This window comes from Mytilus californianus, unplaced genomic scaffold (genome assembly GCF_021869535.1).
Source record: "Mytilus californianus isolate M0D057914Y unplaced genomic scaffold, xbMytCali1.0.p SCAF_4, whole genome shotgun sequence".
NCBI classification, from domain to species: Eukaryota; Metazoa; Mollusca; class Bivalvia; order Mytilida; family Mytilidae; genus Mytilus; species Mytilus californianus.
This window is the reverse complement of record NW_026262690.1, coordinates 37,872,144-37,897,429: the sequence shown is the minus strand read 5'-3', so window position 1 is coordinate 37,897,429 and position 25,286 is coordinate 37,872,144. Positions and strand designations below refer to the sequence as shown.

At 32.4% G+C, this 25,286-nt stretch overlaps 1 protein-coding gene across 4 annotated transcripts in view; it reads left to right on the top strand.

The window, feature by feature from the left end:
* The first annotated feature begins 462 nt into the window (after positions 1–462).
* Positions 463–25,286, top strand: part of LOC127698255 (myosin-VIIa-like) — a 77,983-nt gene continuing 53,159 nt past the window's right edge. The window contains exons 1-2 of one of the 4 annotated variants that reach the window (XM_052201619.1): positions 463–526; positions 16,234–16,273. In XM_052201619.1, the coding sequence (XP_052057579.1) occupies positions 16,256–16,273 (18 nt within the window). In that variant the 5' untranslated portion in view covers positions 463–526; positions 16,234–16,255. Of the gene's footprint in view, positions 527–672; positions 819–6,488; positions 6,593–16,233; positions 16,274–25,286 lie in introns of those variants that run through there. The other 3 variants (XM_052201618.1, XM_052201617.1, XM_052201620.1) reach the window with 3 other exon arrangements.

Here is a 25,286-nt window from a genome sequence, read left to right as displayed (position 1 = left end):
TGATGTCATAAAGGTAAAAATGTTGACAGGACCAACTCTTAATTCCTACTTGAAGCATTTTTACATGTAAATATCTCTAATACAATGGTAAAGAAAATACAGACTCCTGTGTGAACTTCTATTTATTTGGCATATTAGAATACAAAAATATATTATAGGGCACAAAGAGGGCATTTCAATTAATATGACAAAATAATTATTATAAAAAATAAGTAAAAAAATACAAACCTTCAACTTTCGCATTGATTAGTCAGTTATGGTTTTAAATAACACAAAAAAAAAACAACATATAGAATATCTTGTATCTTGTATTTATTAATAGAAAGACTAATACGAATGAGTATAAGTGCGGATAAAATTACCTGCATATTGGAGAGATTTTTTTTATCACTCAATAGTTTTTCAGTACACACAAAATTAACTTGAGTTAATTCCCTTTGAACGATATTAACACAATCTATAAAAAACAGGCTTCCGGTTTTTCATTGCATGACGTCATGGCAACTTTACAGGTGATTTTATGCAGGTAAAAAGAATATAAAGTAAACATTACAAGATGAAAAACTTATTTACCCTATCCATAACAAAATGCAATTGACCAAAGACTAAGAAAATTAACATTACGTGCAATATATTTGGGAAACACCACCAGGTGAGAGAAAACAAAACCCTGTGACGTCACCCGGTTTAGATCTTCGACAGGTTTTCTCAATGTGAATGGGTGTGCCGAATGTGTAACTCTTGCTCAATGAAAATGTGAAAAAGAATTAAGGTTAATTACTTCAACCGTTAATTAAAAGTGAATTATAGATTAATCGGTAAGTTGAAATAAACATAAAACACGTGTCTAAGCAACAGGTGATGGATGCTGTGTTAATTATTGTCATATTTGACAGGTGAGTCGGCCATGACATGCATGTCTGATATTGATCAGTACTGAAATAGTATATGGAAAATGTTTACAAACAAACATATCAACAAATATTATTTATTCTTTAGTAACCATAAAACTCAATAAAATATGAGAAAAAAATGTACTATTTTATGACACAAAACCCTAAGAAAAAGGAACAGAGCTTTAATTGCTGTTCTTCATCTGAAAGACACAGTGAAGCCTTCAATATAGAGAAAAGCTCACACCTCCCAGTAAGTTCCAGAGATTAGGACAAATCAGCCAGATATAAATGACATATTCTCTTGAAAATTTATGGGCATCAATTTATGATTTGATCGTTGCAAATTGAATTTACTGGATATGCGTTAGTGGACCTTGCAGGTGAATATTAGACTATTTTTATATAACCAACTTTTGCCCAGAGTATATAATTTTTTTACAAGTTACCTTGAGTACTTTGTAATAGGACAACCTAGCTAGAACTCAGTCAAGTCAGAGCAAGTTAAAGAGGTAAAATCTAGCTTTCAATTAGTGCAATTTGGGGGAAAATATAACTGTGTTGTGTTGTCTATGCATGACAAAATCATCTGAAAACTGTAATTTTTTCCCAAAATTGCACAGATTGTAAATATAAAACTTTGATACATGTAGATGTGGTACATATGATTGCCAATTAGACAGCTACATTGTAGCTTGATTCAACGTCTTTTAGTTGTTCTAACTTGACCGAGTATCAGAATGTCCTACCAACGAGTAGGTAACCTGTCAAAAAGGTTATATACATGTACTCTGGAGTCAAAAGTCAGTAATAGGTTAAAAGTCTATTGCAACCTTCAAATCAAAATTGATGCACGCAAATCTTTAAATAAAATAAAAACAGAGCTAAATCTGATATTTTTATAATTAGTTTCATCGGCCTCCGCGCAAGTGGGCAAAATTTCAGACTATCAGTCAAGTATTTTACATTATCCAATCAAATTAAATGTTATGAAAAATGTTTAGAAATGAATATTATAACCGGTTTGGTTTATATTACAAATAGGATAATAATTCACTGTGCCAAAAGTCCTCCATTTTGGGAGTACAGAAAAATAACATCTTATTTGGATGATTTTGGATACTATATCCTAAACAGGTTATAATATCCCAATTGGATGATTGGTCCCAACCTGTTAAAGATGGGCCATGGCACGTTATGAAAATAATGAAAGTTGGCAAGAAAACAGTCAATAACTAGTGTTGGCCAGACTGCAGTTGGGACATAAAAATTCTTTGAAGCATATCAATAAAGCATTGAATAACAACAACTATTGGTAAACATCAACATTCAACAAAGAGCAGGCTTGGACAAAGTTATCTCATAATTTGTGTTAGTTGTACACATATATTTGGTTTAACCAATTAGGCAAAAAATTCTTTGAAATAAGGCAGACCACACCAAACTGGTAACTACGTGTATTGTTCTCTCTTGGACCTTTTAGCATGATGGTAATGTGGTGCTATATTGCTTGAATGTGATGGTAGTTGATAAGATTTTCTTATAGATTGTGTTAGGGATATGATGCTTTAACCATGTTAACCAGAAACAAGTTGGTATTTCAAAATTCCCTGTTAAGCAGAATGCTAAATGAAATTTTTGAAGAAAGGGCTAATTTATCTCATTTAAGCTATTAAAAATGATCTCCCTTTGAAATTTCTGCTTCTCATAAATTCTAGTACATTATACAGTCTAAGACTTTTGTTATAAGAAGTACATGTACAGCTGAAAGTAATAATAGAAGGGACATATTATGGTCTGTCTGTCCCTCTGTCTCTCCAACGTAGTACAAGAGCATATGTAACTTTTATGGAATATTGAAATTTGTGGAAGAAAGTTCCCGTCTGATTTTGGAAATTTTTCCATCTGTTATTCTGTGGAGTCTCTAGATCTACACCAGTTTGATTTACATTATACTTGACACAATTGTTGGGATACAAATTAACATGATTAAGTAAAAGTATTAAAGCTACCTTTTGGTTTTGCAAAAGTTTTGATGGTCTTTCCTTAGTTGTGGGACTTTTACCCGCACATTAAAGACTATTTTGCACATGTCCCACTCTAGTTTGAGTATTACTTGCATGAACGGTTAAAGTGAATTTCTTTTCATTTTTGAAAATATCATGAGTTATTAGACATCGCATTCCATGTAATTTTTATACATCTAAGGGCTGGCTGCAAGCTTTTCGGCAGTTTACTTCTGATTTTAAGACCACAGCTTTCCATTTTATCCTCACAACAATTCCAATGTACATAGGAAAGGTATTTCCTGAGCTCCTGGCACATCTGTTTATTTGCCTTTTGTATGAAAAAATTATACAAACACTTTTTGCATGAAAATATTGAGCTGTGTTCATTTGTTATGTTCCTATAAATATTTAGCAGGAGTTTCACTGTAGCAACAAAGAAGATTTGTCCAAGGGAGATAATTTGTATAAATCATTTGGATATGAAAGCTTGAATTTTAAATTTGCTGAACCTGCAGCGGGCCACTATACCTCAAATTAGGGGTTGGGATATTTTTCAAGTGCAAAAAAATTACATTATAGTTGAAATGGCACATATTTATGAGCTACGATAATAAGTCAATAAAATAGAATAAAAATTTTAACAACTTTATTTTAAAACTAAATGTAGAAGTATTGTTCATTAAGATTTAATTGCCATTTGAATTGAAATGATTCACTTTGAAAATATCCCTCTTTTTAAGAACAGTTACACATGTGCTCATGCTACATGTACATATATGTGTGATATACAGCTAGGATGAAATTTGAAAAAAATTGGCAGGACAGGAGTTTTGAGTAAAAAAAAAGGCAGGATGACAATTTATGTAAAAAAAAGTCAGGATAAACTAAAAAAAAAAAAGGCAGGACCGAATAGAATGAAAAATAAAAAGGCAGGACAGAGATTACAACTAAAAAAAAATGCAGGACAAAATTTTTCATCCTAGCCCCCCCATAAAAATCAAATGGTAGCTCCCTAATATTAAATGAGAAGACCTCATTTTGTGTGTCGCTTCTCTTCCTTCCACAATAAATTAATCATCACGCCTCTGTGTCCTATAGGTACCATGCATAGTCGCATTTGTCATCCTGGCTTATGATTATTCAGTTTGGGTTATTTTGGGAGGAAAACGAAAATAAAGGCGTCCGGATATTATTTCCGCCATCGGACAGACTTTAAAGTCATAGACAAGACTTCCGTTTAGGACTGTTTTAAAATTACACATAATTTTCATAAGTACTTGGGGACAGGAGTCACAGGACAATTATATTCGCGTTTTTATACGACCGCAAACAAATTTTTGTGGTCGTATATTGGTATGACGTTGGCGTCGTCGTTGTCGTCGTCCGAAGACACATTGGTTTTCGCACTCTAACTTTAGTTTAAGTGAATGGATCTCTATGACATTTTACCATAAGGTTCAATACCACAAAAGGAAGGTTGGGATTGATTTTGGGGGTTATGGTACCAAAAGTAAAGGAATTAGGGGCCAAAAAGTGGCCAAAAATAAGCATTTTTGTAACTTCCAGACATAACTTGTGTGTTAGTGTATGGATCTCTCTGACATTGTACCACAAGGTTCCATATCACAAAGGGAATGCTGGGATTGATTTTGGGGGTAATTGCCTCCAAATTTTAGGAATTAGGGGCCAAAAAGGGGCAAAAAACAAGCATTTTTCTAGTCACATGACAATAACTTGTGTGTAAGTGTATGGATCTCTCTGGCATTGTACCACAAGGTTCCATATCACAAAGGGAATTCTGGGATTGATTTTTGGGGTAATTGCCTCCAAATTTTAGGAATTAGGGGCAAAAAACAAGCATTTTTCTAGTTTCATGACAAAAACTTGTGTGTAAGTGTATCGATCTCTCTGACATTGTACCACAAGGTTCCATATCACAAAGGGAATGCTTGGATTGATTTTTGGGGTAATTGCCTCCAAATTTTAGGAATTAGGGGCCAAAAAGGGGCAAAAAACAAGTATTTTTCTAGTTTCATGACAATAACTTGTGTGTAAGTGTATGGATCTTTATGAAATTGTACTACAAGGTTCCATATCACAAAGGGAAAGCTGGAATTGAGTTTGGGGGTAATTGCCCAAAATGTTTAGGAAAAAAGGGTCAAAAATAAGCATTTTTCTAGTTTCCAGACAATAACTTGTGTTCAAGTGTATGGATCTCTCTGAAATTGTACTGCAAGGTACCATACCACAAAGGGAAGGCTGGGATTGATTTTGGGGGTAATTCCCTCAAAATTTCAGGAAATAGGGGCCATAAAGGGGCAAAAAAACAAGCATTTTTCTAGTTTCAGGACAATAACTTGTGTGTAAGTGTATGGATCTTTATGAAATTGTACTGCAAGGTTCCATATCACAAAGGGAAAGCTGGGTTTGAGTTTGGGGGTAATTGCCCTAAACGTTTAGGAATTTGGGGCAAAAAAGGGGCAAAAAAAAAACAAGCATTTTTCTAGTTTCAGGACAATAACTTGTGTGTAAGTGTATGGATCTTTATGAAATTGTACTGCAAGGTTCCATATCACAAAGGGAAAGCTGGGTTTGAGTTTGGGGGTAATTGCCCTAAACGTTTAGGAATTTGGGGCAAAAAAGGGTGCAAAATAACAAGCATTTTTCTAGTTTCCAGACAATAACTTGTGTTCAAGTGTACGGATCTCTCTGAAATTGTACTGCAAGGTACCATACCACAAAGGGAAGGCTGGGATTGAGTTTGGGGGTGATAAATCATAAGGGGGTTCAAAAAATTTGGGGGGATTTTTTTTTTCCTTTTTTTTCTTTAAAATTTTCCATTTTAAATTGGTTATATCTGATTTATATATAAAAGCAAATCATAATGATATGGTTTGAATAGGTAAATTAAAAAATTTTAAGTTCTTAGACCACATTCATTCTGTGTCAGAAACCTATGCTGTGTCAAATATTTAATTACAATCCAAATTCAGTGCTGTATCAAGCTTGAATGTTGTGTCCATACTTGCCCCAACTGTTCAGGGTTCGACCTCTGCGGTTGTATCAAGCTGCGCCCCAGCGGAGCATTTTATTCTGTATACTATGATCATACATATAATATAAATAAGGTGTATTTGCTATTTACTATCAATTCCAAGTTTACTATCCACGGCAATCACTGATATATTATTATATAGAGAGTCTATATATAATATATCAGTGACAGCCGTGGTTAGTAAACTTGGTTAAAGAAAATCATATACATGTTCTTCATCATGTTCATAGTTCTGCTGTCATTGACTGTTGTGAATTGAGTCTGATGATTCTGATCATTGAAATATAAATAAAAATAAATTGTTTAAAACTTTAAAAAATATTTTTTGTTTGAAAGATAAAATAAGACAATAAATATTGTAAGTACATGTGATAAGGATATATGAAGTATGTTACAATGTACATGCATATCTGCTTTTCATTGTAGATATTCAGATAACCTTCAACCTTTACATTTTAAGGTGGTGTAGAAAAGTTCTAATCTTTTTCATTACTTCCTCAATCTTAGGTATATAACCAGTTCAATGTACATCAATCAATATTGATTTTTATTAAAAAAAAAGATTATATGAGTGTTTGAAATACAGTGAACATGTACATGTAGTTCGGATGAGCGCTTAGAATTTTAGGAGGAAGGTAAATTTATTTATTTCTGTATAAGTGTGTAGATCATTGATGTATGCCCCACAAATCCTTTTATTCATATTCAGGTTTATTGTTATTTAAGACATCTTTTTATTTCTTGAGTACATTTCATATGATGTTAGTTTGTTCACCTTGGTTAGGTGAATTTGGACGAAGTTTAACATTAGTTAAAAGTATTTTAAAGTTGTCCTGCAGGATTTTTTATGATTTATTAAAATATGGGGGCCTTAAAAAAATCAACCAAAATAATTTATGAGTATATGTTTGTGTACAAATTGGGAGGAGGGGGGGGGGGGGCATATCCAGTGTGACACGTACAGGTCTCCTTATTGTCAAGGTTTGGGTTTTTTGACTGTAGGAGCCCTCTTTTAGTCGAACATTTGCCTATGGCTTCTTGTGGTCCTCTTTTTGAAAATCCTGTAAACGCCACTGCAAAGTAGCTGACAAGTGCCTTCTGCACAAATCTTAGCTAGAAGTACAAGTACTTTTTGTTTAAATGGTACATATACATATATTAAAACTTGCGTTGTCAGGTTACTTATATAACTTTTTTAATCAAGCTTCCTGAAGAAATAACAGGACAGTTTTGTATCAATTGTTGTTTACATCACAGGGATTAGATGAAAGATAATTATTACTTTTGTGCAATTTGGTTTCACATGCTGAATAATGCAAATTCTTGGAATTTGTGGGTTTGGACCTCATTCAGTTTGCAATATTTTTCTAATACATGTGTGTAAGGGTATATTTTAGACGGATATATTAATTTAGATCTCCAATATTACTCCAGCATCACAGATACTTGTATCTTCTTGATTACCAACTGTCTCAATTTTATTCTCACAATATTCAATATATATTTTTAGAATGTGGTTTATTTAAGGCCTTAAAGATGTACTAAATGTTTGTACACCTGCTTTTCAAATACGTGATAAGAATGTTTTAATCAGTCTAGTATCATCCCTCAGGGGAGACAAATCATCACCATAATACATGTAATATATCAGAAAATAAAAACAATTTTAAAAATTAAAATTAATGTGATGCATCATGTATATGTACATGTTGTCCTATCTATTATGAATCAAATTAATGGAAAAATGATGAAACTTAATAAAGAACGTAAAAGATGTTCATTGCAAAGGTTGTATTTGCATAATGACTAATTAATAACTTGAATTTAAAAAGTAGAAAGAGAGTCACCTACTACATTCTGTATTGTGAAACGATAAAACTTATTATCTGAAGTAAAAGTTTACACAAGGGGTGTATCAATACATCTAACAAAAACAAGTGTAAATGTCAAACATTTGATAGTTGCTGATATTTTATTCAACTTTTCAAAATTTTTCAGCAATTTAGAAATTGACATATATTGTATAGACAATTGTCTTTTGTTGAAGACTATATATTTTGACATCAAAATGCCTTTCTGTTTAACTGCTCAGTTTTAATGTCCGTGAGTTGCAGTCTCATTTACAAATACCAACCAATTTCTTTTTATCCGTGTTATGTAAATGTATGGGAAAAGTTTCAAAAGATCAGCTGTGCATGTGGATAATATCAGATTTGCTGCATTTAAGATGGGTTTTCTAATTTAAACTTTATTAATTAGGAACAAAAGTGACCTTTGCTACTTTCATGGTGACAATAAAACTGACTCGAATGAATTGTTTGCCACTTCATCAGTCATGTAACATGTATTTTTTAGATAGTCCCTTTGCTTTTAAACTAAAAAAAAGCATACCTCAGAATTTCTACACATACATGTATTTTCAGTAACATTTCATACATATGGAATTATATGTTAATCAGTTAAAAAGAACTTTATCATTCAGATTGTAAATCTTTAGTTTTGAAAAAAATCCTATTGACTTAGTCACATTTTGAACGCCTACAGTATACATTGTACACTGTACTAACAAATGATCATAAACTTGTATGTAAGTTTTTCAAATATCAATAACTTATTGATCACCTATTTATAACAAGTCTACCCTTGATCACACCTGAGTACACAGGTAAAATTATTTACACCCTTTCTCATGACTCATTAGACTTAAAACAACAATAATTGTAATTGATAGGAGTAAATGTGTATCAGTTTATTGCTAATATTCCTATGCATGTAAGCTATATACTGAATACTACAATAGAACTTTGATTTCTTTAACATGCAAGTGACCATCAAAATTAGTTCTATTATATAAGGTGAATATTTATTTAGGGTTGCAGAGTAAATTTACACTACAGAGACTTAGAAATTTGTTGTAAAAATAAAAATTGACAATGTCCTGGAAAGGGACTTTTACTTTTACTTTTACAATAGTTGATAAAATGAATTGCTTAATATTATTTTACAAAGATATTACAACATTTCATCAAAATATGTTTCAGTAAATGTCAACATGATGATGGCAACCCTAAAAATAAAATTCAAATACCATAATGTGTTAAATTAAGGTATATATGAATTTTTTTACAGAGACAAGTGCCGGTAAGCATTATCTAGAAATTCTCCCACTGTGTATAAATATCTGTACTCCATAACCAGCTCAGTTCAGACACTGTAAAATTTTTACATCCACATCAAATTTGCAAATAAAAAAACAACATTAAGAAATGGTTACATGCAGCCACGAACAATCACTGACTTAATTAGGACAGGAACATGAACATGGAGCAGGGTTAAAATGAATTTGTGAGTTCCTGATTCTGCCTTATTAACATGTTACATTTGTATGAGGGTCGTAATGGGGGTACCTTCATGACGACTAACGGTAAAAAATCTTGCTAAATGACGTTGACGGTAATTTTTGGAACATGACGATAAAATATACACTTTCTTTTAGATGATAAAAAAACTACTGATTTTGATGAATCACGTTAATTTTTTTCCAAAAATAACGGTAACGATAATTTTTTGAGACCTCTGACAAATCACGATAAGGATATTTTGACGAATCACGGTAAAATTTTAACCAATTTGAAGCTAACGGTAGCCGAAAATTGACCATTTGATGCCTGACAGTAAAGGTCATTCCTACCCTCATGTATTTGCAGAAGAACAAATTATATGTTGAAAATGGAAAATAAGAATTGATTTAGAAAAATCTTGACAAAAAAATTCAGAAATAGGTCTTCATTTTTAAATAGTATAAGTAGCACAAAAGACAGACACAATATCATGAAAAATAAGGTTGTGTACATAATTTGGTACAGACATGACAGATTCATTAAATACTATTTTACTCATAATTGTTAATATAGAGTTTTAAAAATGCTTTTTCAGATCTTATTTGTACTTTTATGTGCACATTCTATCTACCCTATTACATTTGTAAATGATACAATCAACCTATCTAGAATGAGGAAACTACCGGTATGTCTGTCATGTGACTTTGGGAGTTTTTATTCTGTCTCGTATCACATGCTACTTTTTGACCTAGCTTACTTGAAACTAAAAATTTAGCCTTTAAACACACAATACAAAGAAAATAAACCCACCCATGAAAATAAATACTGTCAAATTATGTCATTCAGGTTTAAAAAGTGATTCCTGTAGAGATTGATTATTGATATATAGTGAAGATTATTTTAGTAGACATTTAATTACATATTCACATTCATACATGGTTGATAGCCTGTGAATTATTTTGTAAGAATTATACAGGAAGTTATTAATTTATCATTTTCAACAAATATGGTGGTATGTATTCTGGGGGACCCTTAAGTTCCAATTGTTGCCGTTAAACAAAAAAATACAAAAGATAACAATAGATTAAAACAAATTGTATGCAGATTGATGCTGAATATTAGGTTTTGTGATAAAATCAAACATGTAAAGGATTTTCTGGAGAAAATTGTCTGTTAGTCTTGTGATGGAACAGTCTGAAGCAATCTCTTAAATCAGTAAGGTATACCAAGATAGGTATGTCTTCATATGTATATATTATATTTTATACCGATAAAAGCAACCTAATAAGAATTAGGACTACATGATACAAGCAACCTATTCAGAATTGGGACTACATGATACAAGCATCCTAATCAGAATTAGGACTACATGATACAAGCAACCTAATCAGAATTAGGACTACATGATACAAGCAACCTAATCAGAATTAGGACTACATGATACAAGCAACCTAATCAGAATTACCACTAACGACAGTATGTTGACCTCTTGTTGTGTTTGGTTTTTTTTCTTCCCCCACTAAGTGGTCTGGGCATATAGTGTTACTCATGTCCGGCATTCCCACATTCTGAAATAAACCAGATGTCTGGACTTTTTATACGCCCGTTTACTGGACGTATTATGGTATACCGTTGTCCGTCTGTCTGTTTGTCTCTCCGTCCGTCGTCAACATGTCGGACATTAACTCTAAAATGCTTTAACCAATTTGCATAAAACTTTGGTGAATTGTTTATATCTGTTGCCATGAGCTCCCTTTTGTTTTTTATAAATTTTAGATTTTACGTTTCCGAGTTACAGGGTTTTATTCATAAAAAAAGGGGGATTTTCCAGTTTTCTGACAAAAAATAAAAAATGCTTTCAGCAGTTCTCATGAAACTTTGGTGAATTGTTTATATCTATTGATGTAAGCTGCTCCCTTTACATTTTCATAAATTTCTAATATGACATTGAGAATTATTTGAACTTTAATTGTTTATAGTCTGACAACAGATTTACTAAGTATTGCGCAACAGCATGGTGTATTGCACAACAGCAAGAAATCTTTAATTGAATATAAATTCAATTCATATAACCAATTTCAAGTTCTTTGACTACATTTATTCAGAAACCTATAATATGTCAAACATTTAATACAATCCAAATTCAGACCTGTATCAAGCTTGAATATTGTGTCCATTTTTGCCCCAACTGTTCAGGGTTAGACCTCTGCGGGCATATCCAGCTGCGCTCATCGAAGCAGTTTATTCCTTCTGCCTGCAGATATTGATATGATTTTGGTACATTAGTGTATAATAATGGCTTACAAATCAAAGGAGTTGGTTCACTAACTCATAACTTTGGCCCTAAAAATCTCTGAAAATTTTTCACTATGACAATGTTGGTAGATCTTGATGAAAATATATGATAAAATGTCATTTAATGTTTCAGCTTAAAAAGATTTTCACCTATTGCGTCATAAGTGAGGTATTTGTGAAATCATAAATGAAGGTGAATTTCGCTAAAACATGATTTTTTGCAAAATTTTCAAAATTATTGACAGTTTTCTGAAAAATTTAACATAGGTGCCACCCCTTGATAACAAATATTTCGATGAAATATTCTTTATACACCATACTGTTTAATTATTTTTCAACAAAAAATTTTAATGAACGAGGGGTGGGACAACATATAAAACCCAAGATAAATTTCTAGAAAAATGGCTGAAAATGAAATCTATTCCTACTTAAGGCTGAAGTACTTATAAATATGAAGCAGATATACAATTTCTCTTATTATACTTCCAAAAAGGATGTTTAAAGCAATACATATACAATAGATTTAATCAAACAATTTAAGTTTAATCAATACACCTCTACAGGGGACGTTTATTGGGGTAACTAGCCTACTCCTTTCCCTTTTGTTCCGGTTAACTGACTTTTTGGGCAATTATGGTCCTTATAAAGTTTGTGTTTCGTTTTTGATCCACAAACTTTTTGTGATTAGGCTGCAGGCATGGGCATATGGGTTGTTGAGACACATCTAGTTATAAATGTGTTGCTGTATAAGTGACACATACCCAACATTTCCTTCTATTCATGTTAAAAACTAATATCCTATTTTTCTGATAGCTCACTTTAGAAAACGTCTATATTAGGGAAAAATTAATGACATAAAATCTTACACATAATTTGTCAACTATCAATCATAATTATGTCAGATATAGAAATGATTTTGACAAAAAAAGAGTGACATATGTTTATATGTATTGATTATTTGAACCTTTGGTGTTTAATTATGTTATCAATATCAATAAGTTTTTTCATGTCTTAACTATCATAGTAGGAACTGTCCTTGAATTAAACATCATGATAGACAAATTGGCTGATTAATTATTGTTTGCTTACAACATCCATTGGCAAACATCTGTGCATTTTCAGGATGAGAAACAATTGAAAAAAACATTAAAACAGTTATTCGTGAAAAAATGGATGATTGAGATGATGTCAGTGGCCAGTGGTTATTTTCTTAAAGATTTTGTACATAATAAGGAACTTTGTTGATGGCAGGTCTTCTGTGGTTTTTCTTGAATTGAAAACAGCATTCACAAAATTGTGAAAAATTTGTCTAAGTGTAGTCTATCATTGAAAACCAATTATTGACCATTAGATTCTATAGTTTTATTGTTACTTTATCTGTTATATATAGACCAAAAAGATATACAGTTCATCTTGCATTGTTCCAACACCACTGACTTTTAATTTCATAGAGTTTTAATATATTATTAAGTCATAATCAGTTATGCAGTTCAGACTTTCCATCATAATTGGTCAAATTTAATTATTTTTAGATATTTTTGCATATACAACCCTCTTATGGGTATGATTTGATATAATGTGTGTAAAATCTATCATTAAACAATAAAGAAGATTCATTTACGGTTGAAATCTAAAATTTGAAGCTTTATGAAAGACATTCAAAATGTAGGATCATTTCAATTGTTTTCTTTCTGTATGCTGGACGTAAACCAAGCAACACGCATTCAATTGACTTGTGTATAGTCAATGCAAATTCAGTGTATAACTTAGGATGAATATGCCTTGTTCTCTTTCTTTCCTAATGATTGGTCTTGAAGGTTTGTTATTCAACCAAAATAGGGAACCATCATTGGTTAAGCTGTTACTAGTAATTTACTGTAAATCAGACATCATGCTTTATATATTTCTTAAGGCGAATTTTCAGCAAAAGCAACAACTGTTTTGATTTTAATTAAGAACAAGCTCAAATACAACACAATAAAATTGTCTTGTAAAATTGCCATACTGATATGTGTGCAGATCTAACACTCTAAAACTTAGGGATACCCATGCATGTTTTCATTCTACAATCTGTATGAAAACCTTTTAATTCAGGTTGAACATGTTTCTAAATGTGTAATACTACAGTTAGATTATGGTCATGTTTTTAAGCAAACAGAAAATTATGAAAAATTTGGGAGGTACCTGTGCTTTTTGTTGCCTGCAACATTTATGTTGTGAAAGCCAGACATGGCAATCATAGTTCCTTCGTTGGTGGCATCCACATTTATGTTCAGTCTGTGGTTAAAGTTTTTTCAGTCATCAATAACTTTATCAAACATTCATGGAATTTTATGAAATTTGAACAGAAGCTTGTTTATGACCAAAAGACAGTTTCCAGAGCAAAATTTTGAAAATATTTATTTTTCTTTTTCCGTATTTTACTGATAAATGGACTTATTTTTTTTACAGTTAACATTCAGACTCAGTCTGAGGTTAAAGTTTTTCAGTCATCAATAACTTTGTCAAACATTCATGGAATTTTATGAAATTTGGACAGAAGCTTGTTAATGACCAATATACAGATATTTTACTGATAAATGGACTTAGTTTGTTTTTTACAGTTATCAAGTAGATGCAGTCTGGGGTTAAAGTTTGTTACACATCAATTACTTTGACAAACATTCTTAGAAATTTAATAAACTTTGGCAGAAGCTTTTTTATGATTAAGAGATAATGTATGAAGCAAACTTTTGAAAATTTAAATTTCGTTTTCAGTATTTTTCTGATACTACTTTCTTACAGTTAACATTTACAGACAGTCTAAGATTAAATGTTTTTAACATGAAAGATTTATAAACCTTCATGGATTATTAAGAAACTTTGACAGAAGCTTATCTTCAAGACAAAGAAATAGCATCAAAAGAAAAAGTTAGAATTTTTTTTTTAATTCTGTATTTTACTGATAAATGGACTCACTTTTTAAGTCAACATTACACTTTTACACAGACAGCAGCAATTGCAGGTGACACAGGGTTCCACAGAACCCCACACAATTTTTTTCAAACATTCCTCAAATGTAATATTTTATTTTGATCAAAATGAAAAGGTGTTTTAGTAGTTTCATAATATAGATCCAAAAATCATACAGTAATGCAAAGACACAAGTTATAGTTACAACTTATGAGTTTGAATGTCCCTTTGGTATCTTTCACATTTCTTTTACAAAGGAAGCAACATTCAGCTTTTTATGAGACCTTAAAACTGCATTTCTTTTTTTACCTTGATCCATATAACATTTTATAGAATATATATATATATATATATAGCTTTTATACTTGATAAGTTTTTGGAGCCTCAGAAATCTCATTAAAACAGTACCTTATATCCTTGAATGATGTTAGATGAACTTTCTTCTTTTGCTATTAATTTGATGGTTAAACACCTCTTAATAAAGATTAGATACAAATTGGATGGACAATGCCCTCAACTGTAATGTAAAACATTGCAGACAATACAAATGCTGAATTTCACAGATCATTATTTGTTGATAATTGCAGGAGACCAAATTATTTTATTATGTTAGTAAGTTTTATGAGCCCTCCTTGAATTGTACTGAGGTCTGAAGAACAGCTAGGTAGAAATCCTGATAACAAGATGAAATTGACAACCTGTATTGTATATTTTATTGCCATTAGGTGATTCTATAATGAGAAGTAGACCTTTTTGTATGTAATTTTCAAGTTACTTGGAAAGAAAGAATATCTTGAGGCCGGTAATTATACAAATTGCTTTATATAACAAATTTATGATGTTCAGCTCATATCTTTTACATCCTGGGTTTTATTTGTTTATCAGAGAAATTCACTTATTTTTTAAATTGTTGTTTACATTGTATGCATGGATGATACATTATATTGCAATTCATGGTCTGGAAACAATTTTTGCATTTTTTGTGAAAATGTCTGCAGGCCAGCATTCAAAGTTATATAATGTACTATGATTGGAAAAGATTCAATGGCAGGATATTTAAGATTATTTATGAGATGGTATCAGGTTTAGGAAAACTAAAATTGAAAGGAGCATTTCAAATGATGATCATATTAATATAGTAAAGGTCACTGTACATGTATGATAATAAAACAGTGATGCTGAGGCTTTCCCATACTTTTTATTTAATTCAAGACATCCTTATACAGAATTGTTGTATGATACCCAGATTATAGTCAGTTAGTTATTGATCCATTTTAATAACTATGTTTGAGAATAAGAAATAAAATAATGGTCTTTTATGTAATTAATTGCTGCACCACTATCATGACTCATAAAAAATACTTGACACATCTCAACCATAAAATAAAATCATGCTCTAGAGATGTTGTTTCAGTCCGAGTCTCAGTACATTTAGTTTTATCCATGCTTCATTTACAGGATGAACTGAATGACCTTATTAGCAATCACCTCTGACTTTCTATTAAATATTTTTGATCAGTTTAGTGCCCGTAAGTTAAGGAAAATAAAAGAAAAATTTTCAACATGGGGAAAACAAAGGACAGAGTGTAAAAACACAAATCCATCAGTAATTCCTACAGGAGAAAAGTTATACAGTAAGGTAAATATTTAATGATATCATTGATTCACTATTGATTTTTCTCTTACAGGTAGCCAGCTACAAGTAGAACCATGGTCATCTTATCTAAGGTAAGAATAATAGGGGACATAGAAAGGGAAGGGTGAAAAATAATGGTAGGGAGAAGTGGACCATCAGTTATGTTAGTCCTGCTTATTAAACAGATATTGAGAATGTCATTGTGTCTAAAGGTAGAGGAAATAATGCTCATGGGAAAGGAGAGAAGAAAAAGGAAGGGGGTGGCAGTAAGATTGTTTGCTGTACAGCCGAGTGTGTAAGCTGCATGTAGTGAAAGGTCTGTCTTGTCAAAGATAAGTCAATTTGTTCAGTGAAATATATAAGAAATGAAAGAAAGGGTTTTATAAGGAGTAATATTGCAAGTAGAAACTAGTTGAGTAAATTTTCACACCATCAATCAGCTAGAAAAGATAACTTTGTTTTACTTGGAGAAATACAAGTTATCATCGGTCATCACTCTTATTTTTACACTGCTAAGAGACAAAACTGTTGTCATATGTTTGAAAATATAAGAGGTGACAATTTAGAAGATAAACATATAAATAATTTAGTTTTGTCTAAATGTATGTCTTACAAGCAGTAACTTGACAGTATTATCTTGAAATGATAACTGTCAACAAAAGAAGAAGGGGGTTGATTAGGTTATGATAACCAATATCCAAGTTGTAAATAATATGACCAGAAAGGATAAAACATACATACGAAATGTGTATTTGCTGCTTTATATTGAAGATTAAACTGAGGCTATGTATAGCTTGAGAGACAAAACGTAATACTTAGAAATATCAGATTTTATAACAGAGGCAGTACTGTTACAATGATTTTCAGCTTTAGAAAGTTTTCAGATGACCTCTAACCTTATAAAATGCGTATATATAACACCACATTTGTATTTTTGAAAGATATGTTTGACCTATATTTCTTGAAAGATGTATGTGAACTAAATACCAATGGTTTCATCACTTTTAGAGGAGATAACTGCTATAAACCTTACTTCAGATGCTTATAGATTTCTCATTTTGCACCATGCATTACTTTTCTGTAATGGTCTTGCCTGAGACAACCTACATTTAGTCATTGGCCTCGGTTCTTTTTTTGCTGTCAACATTTAAGGTGCAATCTGAAAGATTTTAATGACTCTGTCAAACTTTCATGGCATTTTACAAAACTTATACAGACAGAAGCTTCTGTATAATCAAGAGAGTATCCTGTGCAAATTTAGATTTTTTTGTATTTAACTGATATATTGAAAAAGTATTTTGCTCTCAACATAAGGTTTATACAAATTTGCAGGGGAAAAACAGGATTCCCTGGAAAACTTTAATTTTTATACGACCGCAAAAAAATTTTTGTGGTCGTATATTGGTAAGACGTTGGCGTCGTCGTCGTCGTCGTCTGGCGTCGTCCGAAGACACATTGGTTTTTTGCACTCTAACTTTAGTTTAAGTGAATGGATCTCTATGAAATTTTACCACAAGGTTCAATACCACAAAAGGAAGGTTGGGATTGATTTTGGGGGTTATGGTACAAACAGTAAAGGAATTAGGGGCCAAAAAGGGGCCAAAAATAAGCATTTTTGTAACTTCCAGACATAACTTGTGTGTTAGTGAATGGATCTCTCTGACATTGTACCACAAGGTTCCATATCACAAAAGGAATGCTGGGATTGATTTTGGGGGTAATTGCCTCAAAATTTTAGGAATTAGGGGCCAAAAAAGTGGCAAAAAACAAGCATTTTTCTAGTTTCAGGACCATAACTTGTGTGTAAGTGTATGGATCTTTCTGAAATTGTACTACAAGGTTCCATATCACAAATGGAAAGCTGGGTTTGAGTTTGGGGGTAATTGCCCTAAACGTTTAGGAATTTGGGGCCAAAAAGGGGCCAAAAAACACATTTTTCTAGTTTCCAGACAATAACTTGTGTTCAAGTGTATGGATCTCTCTGAAATTGTACTGCAAGGTACCATACCACAAAGGGAAGGCTGGGATTGAGTTTGGGGGTGATGAATCATAAGGGGGTTCAAAAAATTTGGGGGGGGGGGGGGGGGGGATTTTTTTTTTTTTTCATTTTTTTTCTTTTTTTCCTTTTTTTTTTCTTTTAAAATTTTCCATTTTAAGTTGGTTATTTCTGATTTATATTTAAAAGCAAATAAAAATGATATGGTAGGAGATAAACACCAAACAGGATGTGTAAATTATTATATAATAAGTATTGTGCAATAGCAAGAAATTTTCAATTGCACAGTATTGCACAATAGCAAGAAATCTTCAATTGCGCAGTATTGCGCAATAGCAAGAAATCTTCAATTGCACAGTATTGCGCAATAGCAAGAAATATCCAATAGCACAATATTGCGCAAATAGCAAGAAATTGTCAGTTGTACAGTATTGCGCAATAGCAAGAAATATTTAATTGCACAGTATTGTGCAAAAGAAGATACTTCGTATAAATTGCTTATTTCTTGACCAATTTCAATTGGGTTTTATTCTTGAATTCTTGGGGTTTTTTAATATGCTAAATCATACCGTGTATTAAGTTTTTGGATTTTGGGCCCCGTTTTTAAATTGGTCCACATTGAGGTCCAAAGGGTCCAAAATTAAACTTTGTTTGATTTGATCAAAATTGAATTATTGGGGTTCTTTGATATGCCGAATCTATCCGTGTATTTATATTCTAAATTTTTGGTTCCGTTTTCAAATTGGTCTACATTAAGGTCCAAAAGGGTCCAAAATTAAACTTAGTTTGATTTTATCAAAAATTGAATTCTTAGGGTTCTTTGATATGCTGAATCTAAACATGTATTTAGATTTTTGATTATGGGCCCAGTTTTCAAGTTGGTCCAAATCGGGGTCCAAAATTAAACTTTGTTTGATTTCAACAAAAATTGAATATATGGGGTTCTTTGATATGCTGAATCTAACCATGTATTTAGGTTTTTGATTTTTGGGCCCCGTTATCAACTTTGTCCACATTGAGGTCAAAAGGGTCCAAAATTAAACTTTGTTTGATTTCATCAAAAATTGAATTCTTGGGGTTCTTTGATATGCTGAATCTAACCATGTATTTAGATTTTGGATATTGGACCATAATAGGTGAATGTCCAATTTAAAATATTAAGTTCTTAGACCACATTCATTCTGTGTCAGAAACCTATGCTGTGTCAATATTTAATCACAATCCAAATGCAAAGCTGTATCAAGCTTGAATGTTGTGTCCATACTTGCCCCAACTGTTCAGGGTTCGACCTCTGCGGTCGTATCAAGCTGCGCCCTGCGGAGCATTTTATTTTTTATTGCAATAAAACTATTGATAGTAAGCTGCATTCAAAATTAATAGCAACAAGGCCATAACTTAATTGTCATAATAAAACATTTTCAATTGGTTATTACCATTTACACTTTTAGTTTATTTTATTTTTTTTTGGGGGGGGGGGGGGGAGGTAAAATTGTAATGTTTCCCCAAAAAGACTGTTGGATGACTTTAAATCAGTGTCACATGTTTTTGTTATGTGTTCCTAAATATTTTCCATTTATCCATTTATAGTTGCAGGTTTCTTAAAGATCAATTAGTAATAAATTTCAATATGTTTATCCAAAAAGGCAGTTATTCATATAAACCAGATATACCATACTAAACAAGATTTAGATAAGGAAGAAAACTTTGCAGAGAATTTCTTTATAACCTTTTTAGCAAATATAGCAGTCAGTAGAAACACAGAAAACTGTTTTCATCAGAAACTGAGGAAGGAAAATGACTCAGCTTTTAGTAAAAAACCCTGACTAAAGTAATTTTGTCTATTCACAAAGATAAAGGGAACTGCACAAACTAAAATGCATAAGATATTAAAAAAATGATACTATTCTAACAAGAAGAGACACACCTTCATCTGAAGGATAATGTTTATAATGTCTGGTATAGTGAAAAAGTGCACTTAATGTGGTTTTGATAGCTAGCTTTGTTATATAATGTTAGTGTACCTAAAGGTGTTGATATTTTCACGTCATTTCCTACTGAAAAGTCATGTAAATAGGCTAATGTTTGTTATATTGGGGCTCATTACTGACAATAGTATCTGAAACCTAGCAACCTAGTTTAATGACAAGATTTCAGGAAGGCAGGAGAATGACAGTGCATGTAAAAAGTGATATGACGAAGAACATGTAGAATTATTATTAGAGGACTGTTGCCCAATTTCAAAGGTCTCATTCATACATATCAAAGAACTCTACTGCTTGTGCTATTTTGTTTGAAATTGTAGAAATTATGCCTCTTGGTATATTTATTACTTTTTCTTTTGAAATTTAATAAAAATGTGTAACAACTAGTGTTAATCTAGTGCAAATGCTAAAATGGACATACTAGAGCATACATTGATGTTAGTGTGAACATATATTTCCTTCTCAATCTTTTCCATTGTCTTCCCCTTCTGTCCACTTACTTATCTCCCTTTATTGTGTTTTCTTCATCACGGGCTTTATAGATGGGTTTATCTGTAATTGACCTAGAAAACATGGGCGCATCCATTAACCTCTCATGTGACCAATCCGCCATTACAACCGTGAAAAATAACGCATGTGTATTGATCAAAACATTATATTCATTTTCTGTTTACATTTGTATTTCTTTCATTTTCTGATTTATTTTACTATGGATGCAGCCAAAAGTTATAAAAAACACGGAAGCATTTCTTGTGCAGTTAATAGTTGTACAAATAATCGTTAAAAACTTCAGGTGTGGAAAAAATCAATATGCGAATTACACAACGAGTTGCATGATGACTGCCCTCGTTTGATTTCATATATCATATACGTCTTATGACTGTGATGCCTTCAGACGAGCCAACAAACCAGAGTGGATCAAAGTCGTAAACATAAAAAAAACTTTGCATAAACAGTTTTTTGTATGGTCCGGCCATTTTTTTTGGATGATGCGCCACTGCACACAATCCGTTTTTTTTTAATAAAACTTGTTAGTTATGAAAGTAAAAATGTTTACACGATGTAAAACGACTGTTAAAATCTTAAATTAATCTTTAAAATTTAATCCGATGACTACAGTGCATCTGCCTCTTTTTGTAGAGAAGATCCACTGCGACATCAGATGCGGATCCAGGAATTTGAAAAAAAGGGGGGAGGGCGCGTGCCCCCAAACTTTTGTAGTGGAAGCAGTAAAATGTCTGGATTAACCATAAATGAAGCTAATAACAATGAAACATACCCTGAGGCTACATGTATTTATAATTGCAAGCAAATCAACCCAGTGTGAAGAGACGAACTTTTTTCATTCATGACGACTTCTATAGTATCTTTATGCTGCAAAATGGACACCCATTCCGACAATATTAACTCAGACAAAAATATTGTTAACAGAGGAGTAAGGAGTTCAAAATTAAATAAAAGGAGGGGGACCTCGTCAGCCGTTTAAAAAATATTATGAATGACAGTGACGCCTTATTGTATACTTATGTAACTAAGTTTTCTTTACTTTAGTGGAATTACTACACAATTTAATTTTCAACTACGATTATGCAGATCAGCTGTTGCGCGATTGTACTGATGAGGTTAACACTTAGTTTGATATTTGGTTATTTGGGACGGCGCTTTAATATTTCGAAAAGTAAGGCTTGTAAAATATTTTATTCCTGGGTGCAGTTCACTAAATGACGCTTCAAAACATAACTAATCATCGCTTTGAATTTACATGTTGGAGTCTTTGGTGGTTTAATGGCATTCATTTATATTAAGCACGGACTGGAATATGATGTTATATACTATACATACTATAGTAGTTGTATGTCGAGTAATTTTCTTTAAAAGAAATTGGAATCGAACACATAATAACTATAGGAATACATGGGCCGTGAAAGTTCAAAACTTCTTAAGCCCATATTCTAATCGCAACGTTATATCTATATACATATGGTCCGACGCATCGATAGTGTACATGTATAGTGCAATTCATGCGGACACCAAAGTAATACGAAAATGTCACTCAATTTTTAGCATTTTGATGAGTCAAGCAAAAGGCACAAAACTCATGTCTCTGTAGGACCGTCTGATTAGTGGATTGTTAAATTTTAGGACTGTCTCATTATAGGTCTGACCACAGAAATTTCTATGATTTGATAAAATTGCACCCTGGTTTTTCTGATATATCACATTCGACCGGTCAAGACTATTTATTTTTTATTTATGTATGCGTTATAATTATTAATATTATGATTACCAAATTATTATAATCGACATGTAACCTGGGATTAGTATTCGTATAAAATTTATTATGTCCCGCGTGTAACATATCAAATACAGTTATATTTTAAGGACACAACACCTGGCCTGCAATACACTTAGAATCCGTATCTAATTACTTTATTATTTATAGCACATATAATTTTGCCGAGGTCAAGTACGACTTCACATTGTTGTGTTCACATTTAATTATATGCGGTTAGGGCTTATAGATCTATATATAATATTTTTTCACGGTTGTAATGTCGATCGTACTACGACGACGCCTAGAAGTCGAGTCACAAACTAAGGCAGATAATCAGAAAAAACCTGTCTATAATTAAAAGAAACTCCTCATAATTTCAGTGAAATTTAACAACTGTAAAAATATTTTGACTACTTTGCTCTAGATTTTAACAGTGGGTATGTATAGCTATACTTCAGACCCCCTATTTCAAACTCAATAATTATGTAATTTCTGAGGGAAAATGGCATCACCTGAGTAAGTATACTTTTGAAGTAATTTAAAAATTGTTAAATTAACTTTGAATCTATCAAAACAGCCCTGATTGCTTTTGTACTTTGTATTAGTTACCAATATATCTTAATAACAACCTAATAGGCATGTCTGGGGTGGGAGGATGTAAACAAATGCAGGTTCAAAGAAGTCAGTTGATTTTCTGCAGTCACTACATCTATGTCTTAATCGTGATATCTTGACTACCAGTGAATGATCTAACGTGAAAGTTTAAGTAATATTGAGATAATTAAAAACTCAGAAGCATATTCTGACAAGCCAGCTTTACAGACAGTCATTATTGTTAATGTTTATCTTTTCTTTGTTTGTATAAGGTAAACATGACAGCATGCTTTTCAACTTTAAAATTTGTTCTATGGATTATCCATTTGCCATTAGCCATATCCAATCAAAGAATAACCTGAAATGTCAACACTCATAATTAAATTCCCTCAAAATAAGAGTTACTTCTCCTTATTGCTACAATCTTGTTAGTTAAATGGTGTTTAATGGTTTTCACTATTCATTTGGGCAATAAAATTATGGTTGATTACAAATGTATATTGGTGAATGAAACTTGAGTTTTGCGGTAAACCACCTAACATGCTTACTGATCAAATGGGACTTAAACCCTAGAGGGGATGCAGTGTGAAGTGATCTTCTCAGGTAGATGTCAAACAACACTCTGCCACACTATCTACTGATCAAATGGGACTTAAACCCCAGAGGGGATGCAGTGTGACTGTGTGAAGTGATCTTCTCAGGTAGATGTCAAACAACACTCTGCCACACTATCTACTGATCAAATGGGACTTAAACCCCAGAGGGGATGCAGTGTGAAGTGATCTTCTCAGGTAGATGTTGAACAACACTCTGCCGCACTATCTACTGATCAAATGGGACTTAAATCCCAGAGGGGATGCAGTGTGAAGTGATCTTCTCGGGTAAATGTCAAACAACACTCTACCACACTAACTACTGATCAAATGGGACTTAAACCCCAGAGGGGATGCAGTGTGAAGTGATCTTCTCAGGTAGATATCAAACAACACTCTACCACACTATCTACTGATCAAATGGGACTTTAACCCCAGAGGGGATGCAGTGTGAAGTGATCTTCTCAGGTAAATGTCAAACAACACTCTACCACACTAACTACTGATCAAATGGGACTTAAACCCCAGAGGGGATGCAGTGTGAAGTGATCTTCTCAGGTAGATATCAAACAACACTCTACCACACTATCTACTGATCAAATGGGACTTAAATCCCAGAGGGATGCAGTGTGAAGTGATCTTCTCAGGTAGATGTCAAACAACACTCTGCCACACTATCTACTGATCAAATGGGACTTAAACCCCAGAGGGGATGCAGTGTGAAGTGATCTTCTCAGGTAAATGTCAAACAACACTCTAACACTATGACATTATATCTTAGATAGCCATGACATTACTTTTAAAAAAAAATCAGTACATGTATTTTATTTATCTGAAAAAGGCTGATGTTAGTTGTTATGTATATTTGAACACACTTTGAATTGAGAATGAGTGCCTCTAGTATTGTAGGACTTGCTTACCCTTCAAGCACCTGACTTCACCCAGGTAGTTAGTGAACTTCATGTTGCTTATGTTTCTGTTCAATGATTTAAGGGCTTTTGTGCTTAGTGTTCTGTTCAACGATTTAAAGGCTATTGTGCTAAGTGTTCTGTTCAATGATTTAAAGGCTATTGTGCTTAGTGTTCTGTTCAATGATTTAAAGGCTATTGCGCTTAGTGTTCTGTTCAATGATTTATGGACTATTTTGGTTTAAGTGTTCTATGTAATGATATGTTGACTGTTGTACTTAAGTTTTAAGTGCAATGATTTGTGGAATGTTATGCTTATTGTTGTGTGCAATGATTTATAGAATATTTTGGTTAGTGTTCTACTCAATGATTTATGGACTATTGTGTTTAGTGTTCTGTGCAATGATGCTAAGTGTTTTTGGTAATGATTTAAGAACTATTGTGCTTAGTGTTCTGTGCAATGAATTATGGGCTGTTGTTCTTAGTGTTCTTTGTAATGTTTTATGGACTGTTGTGCTTACTGTTCTATGCATTGATTTATGCACTATTGTGGATAGTGTTCTGTGCAATGATTTATAGACTGTTGTTTTTAATTTTTATGTGATTTTCGTTTGACCAAGGTGTGTATGACCTTTAACTTACAAGATTAGATTGCTTCTTTAGTATCCTGTATTTTTTCTGTATAAGTGTGTTTTCCCATATAGATAGTGTGATAATATGGCAAGGCAATCACTTGAAAACTATTAAGCCATTATGA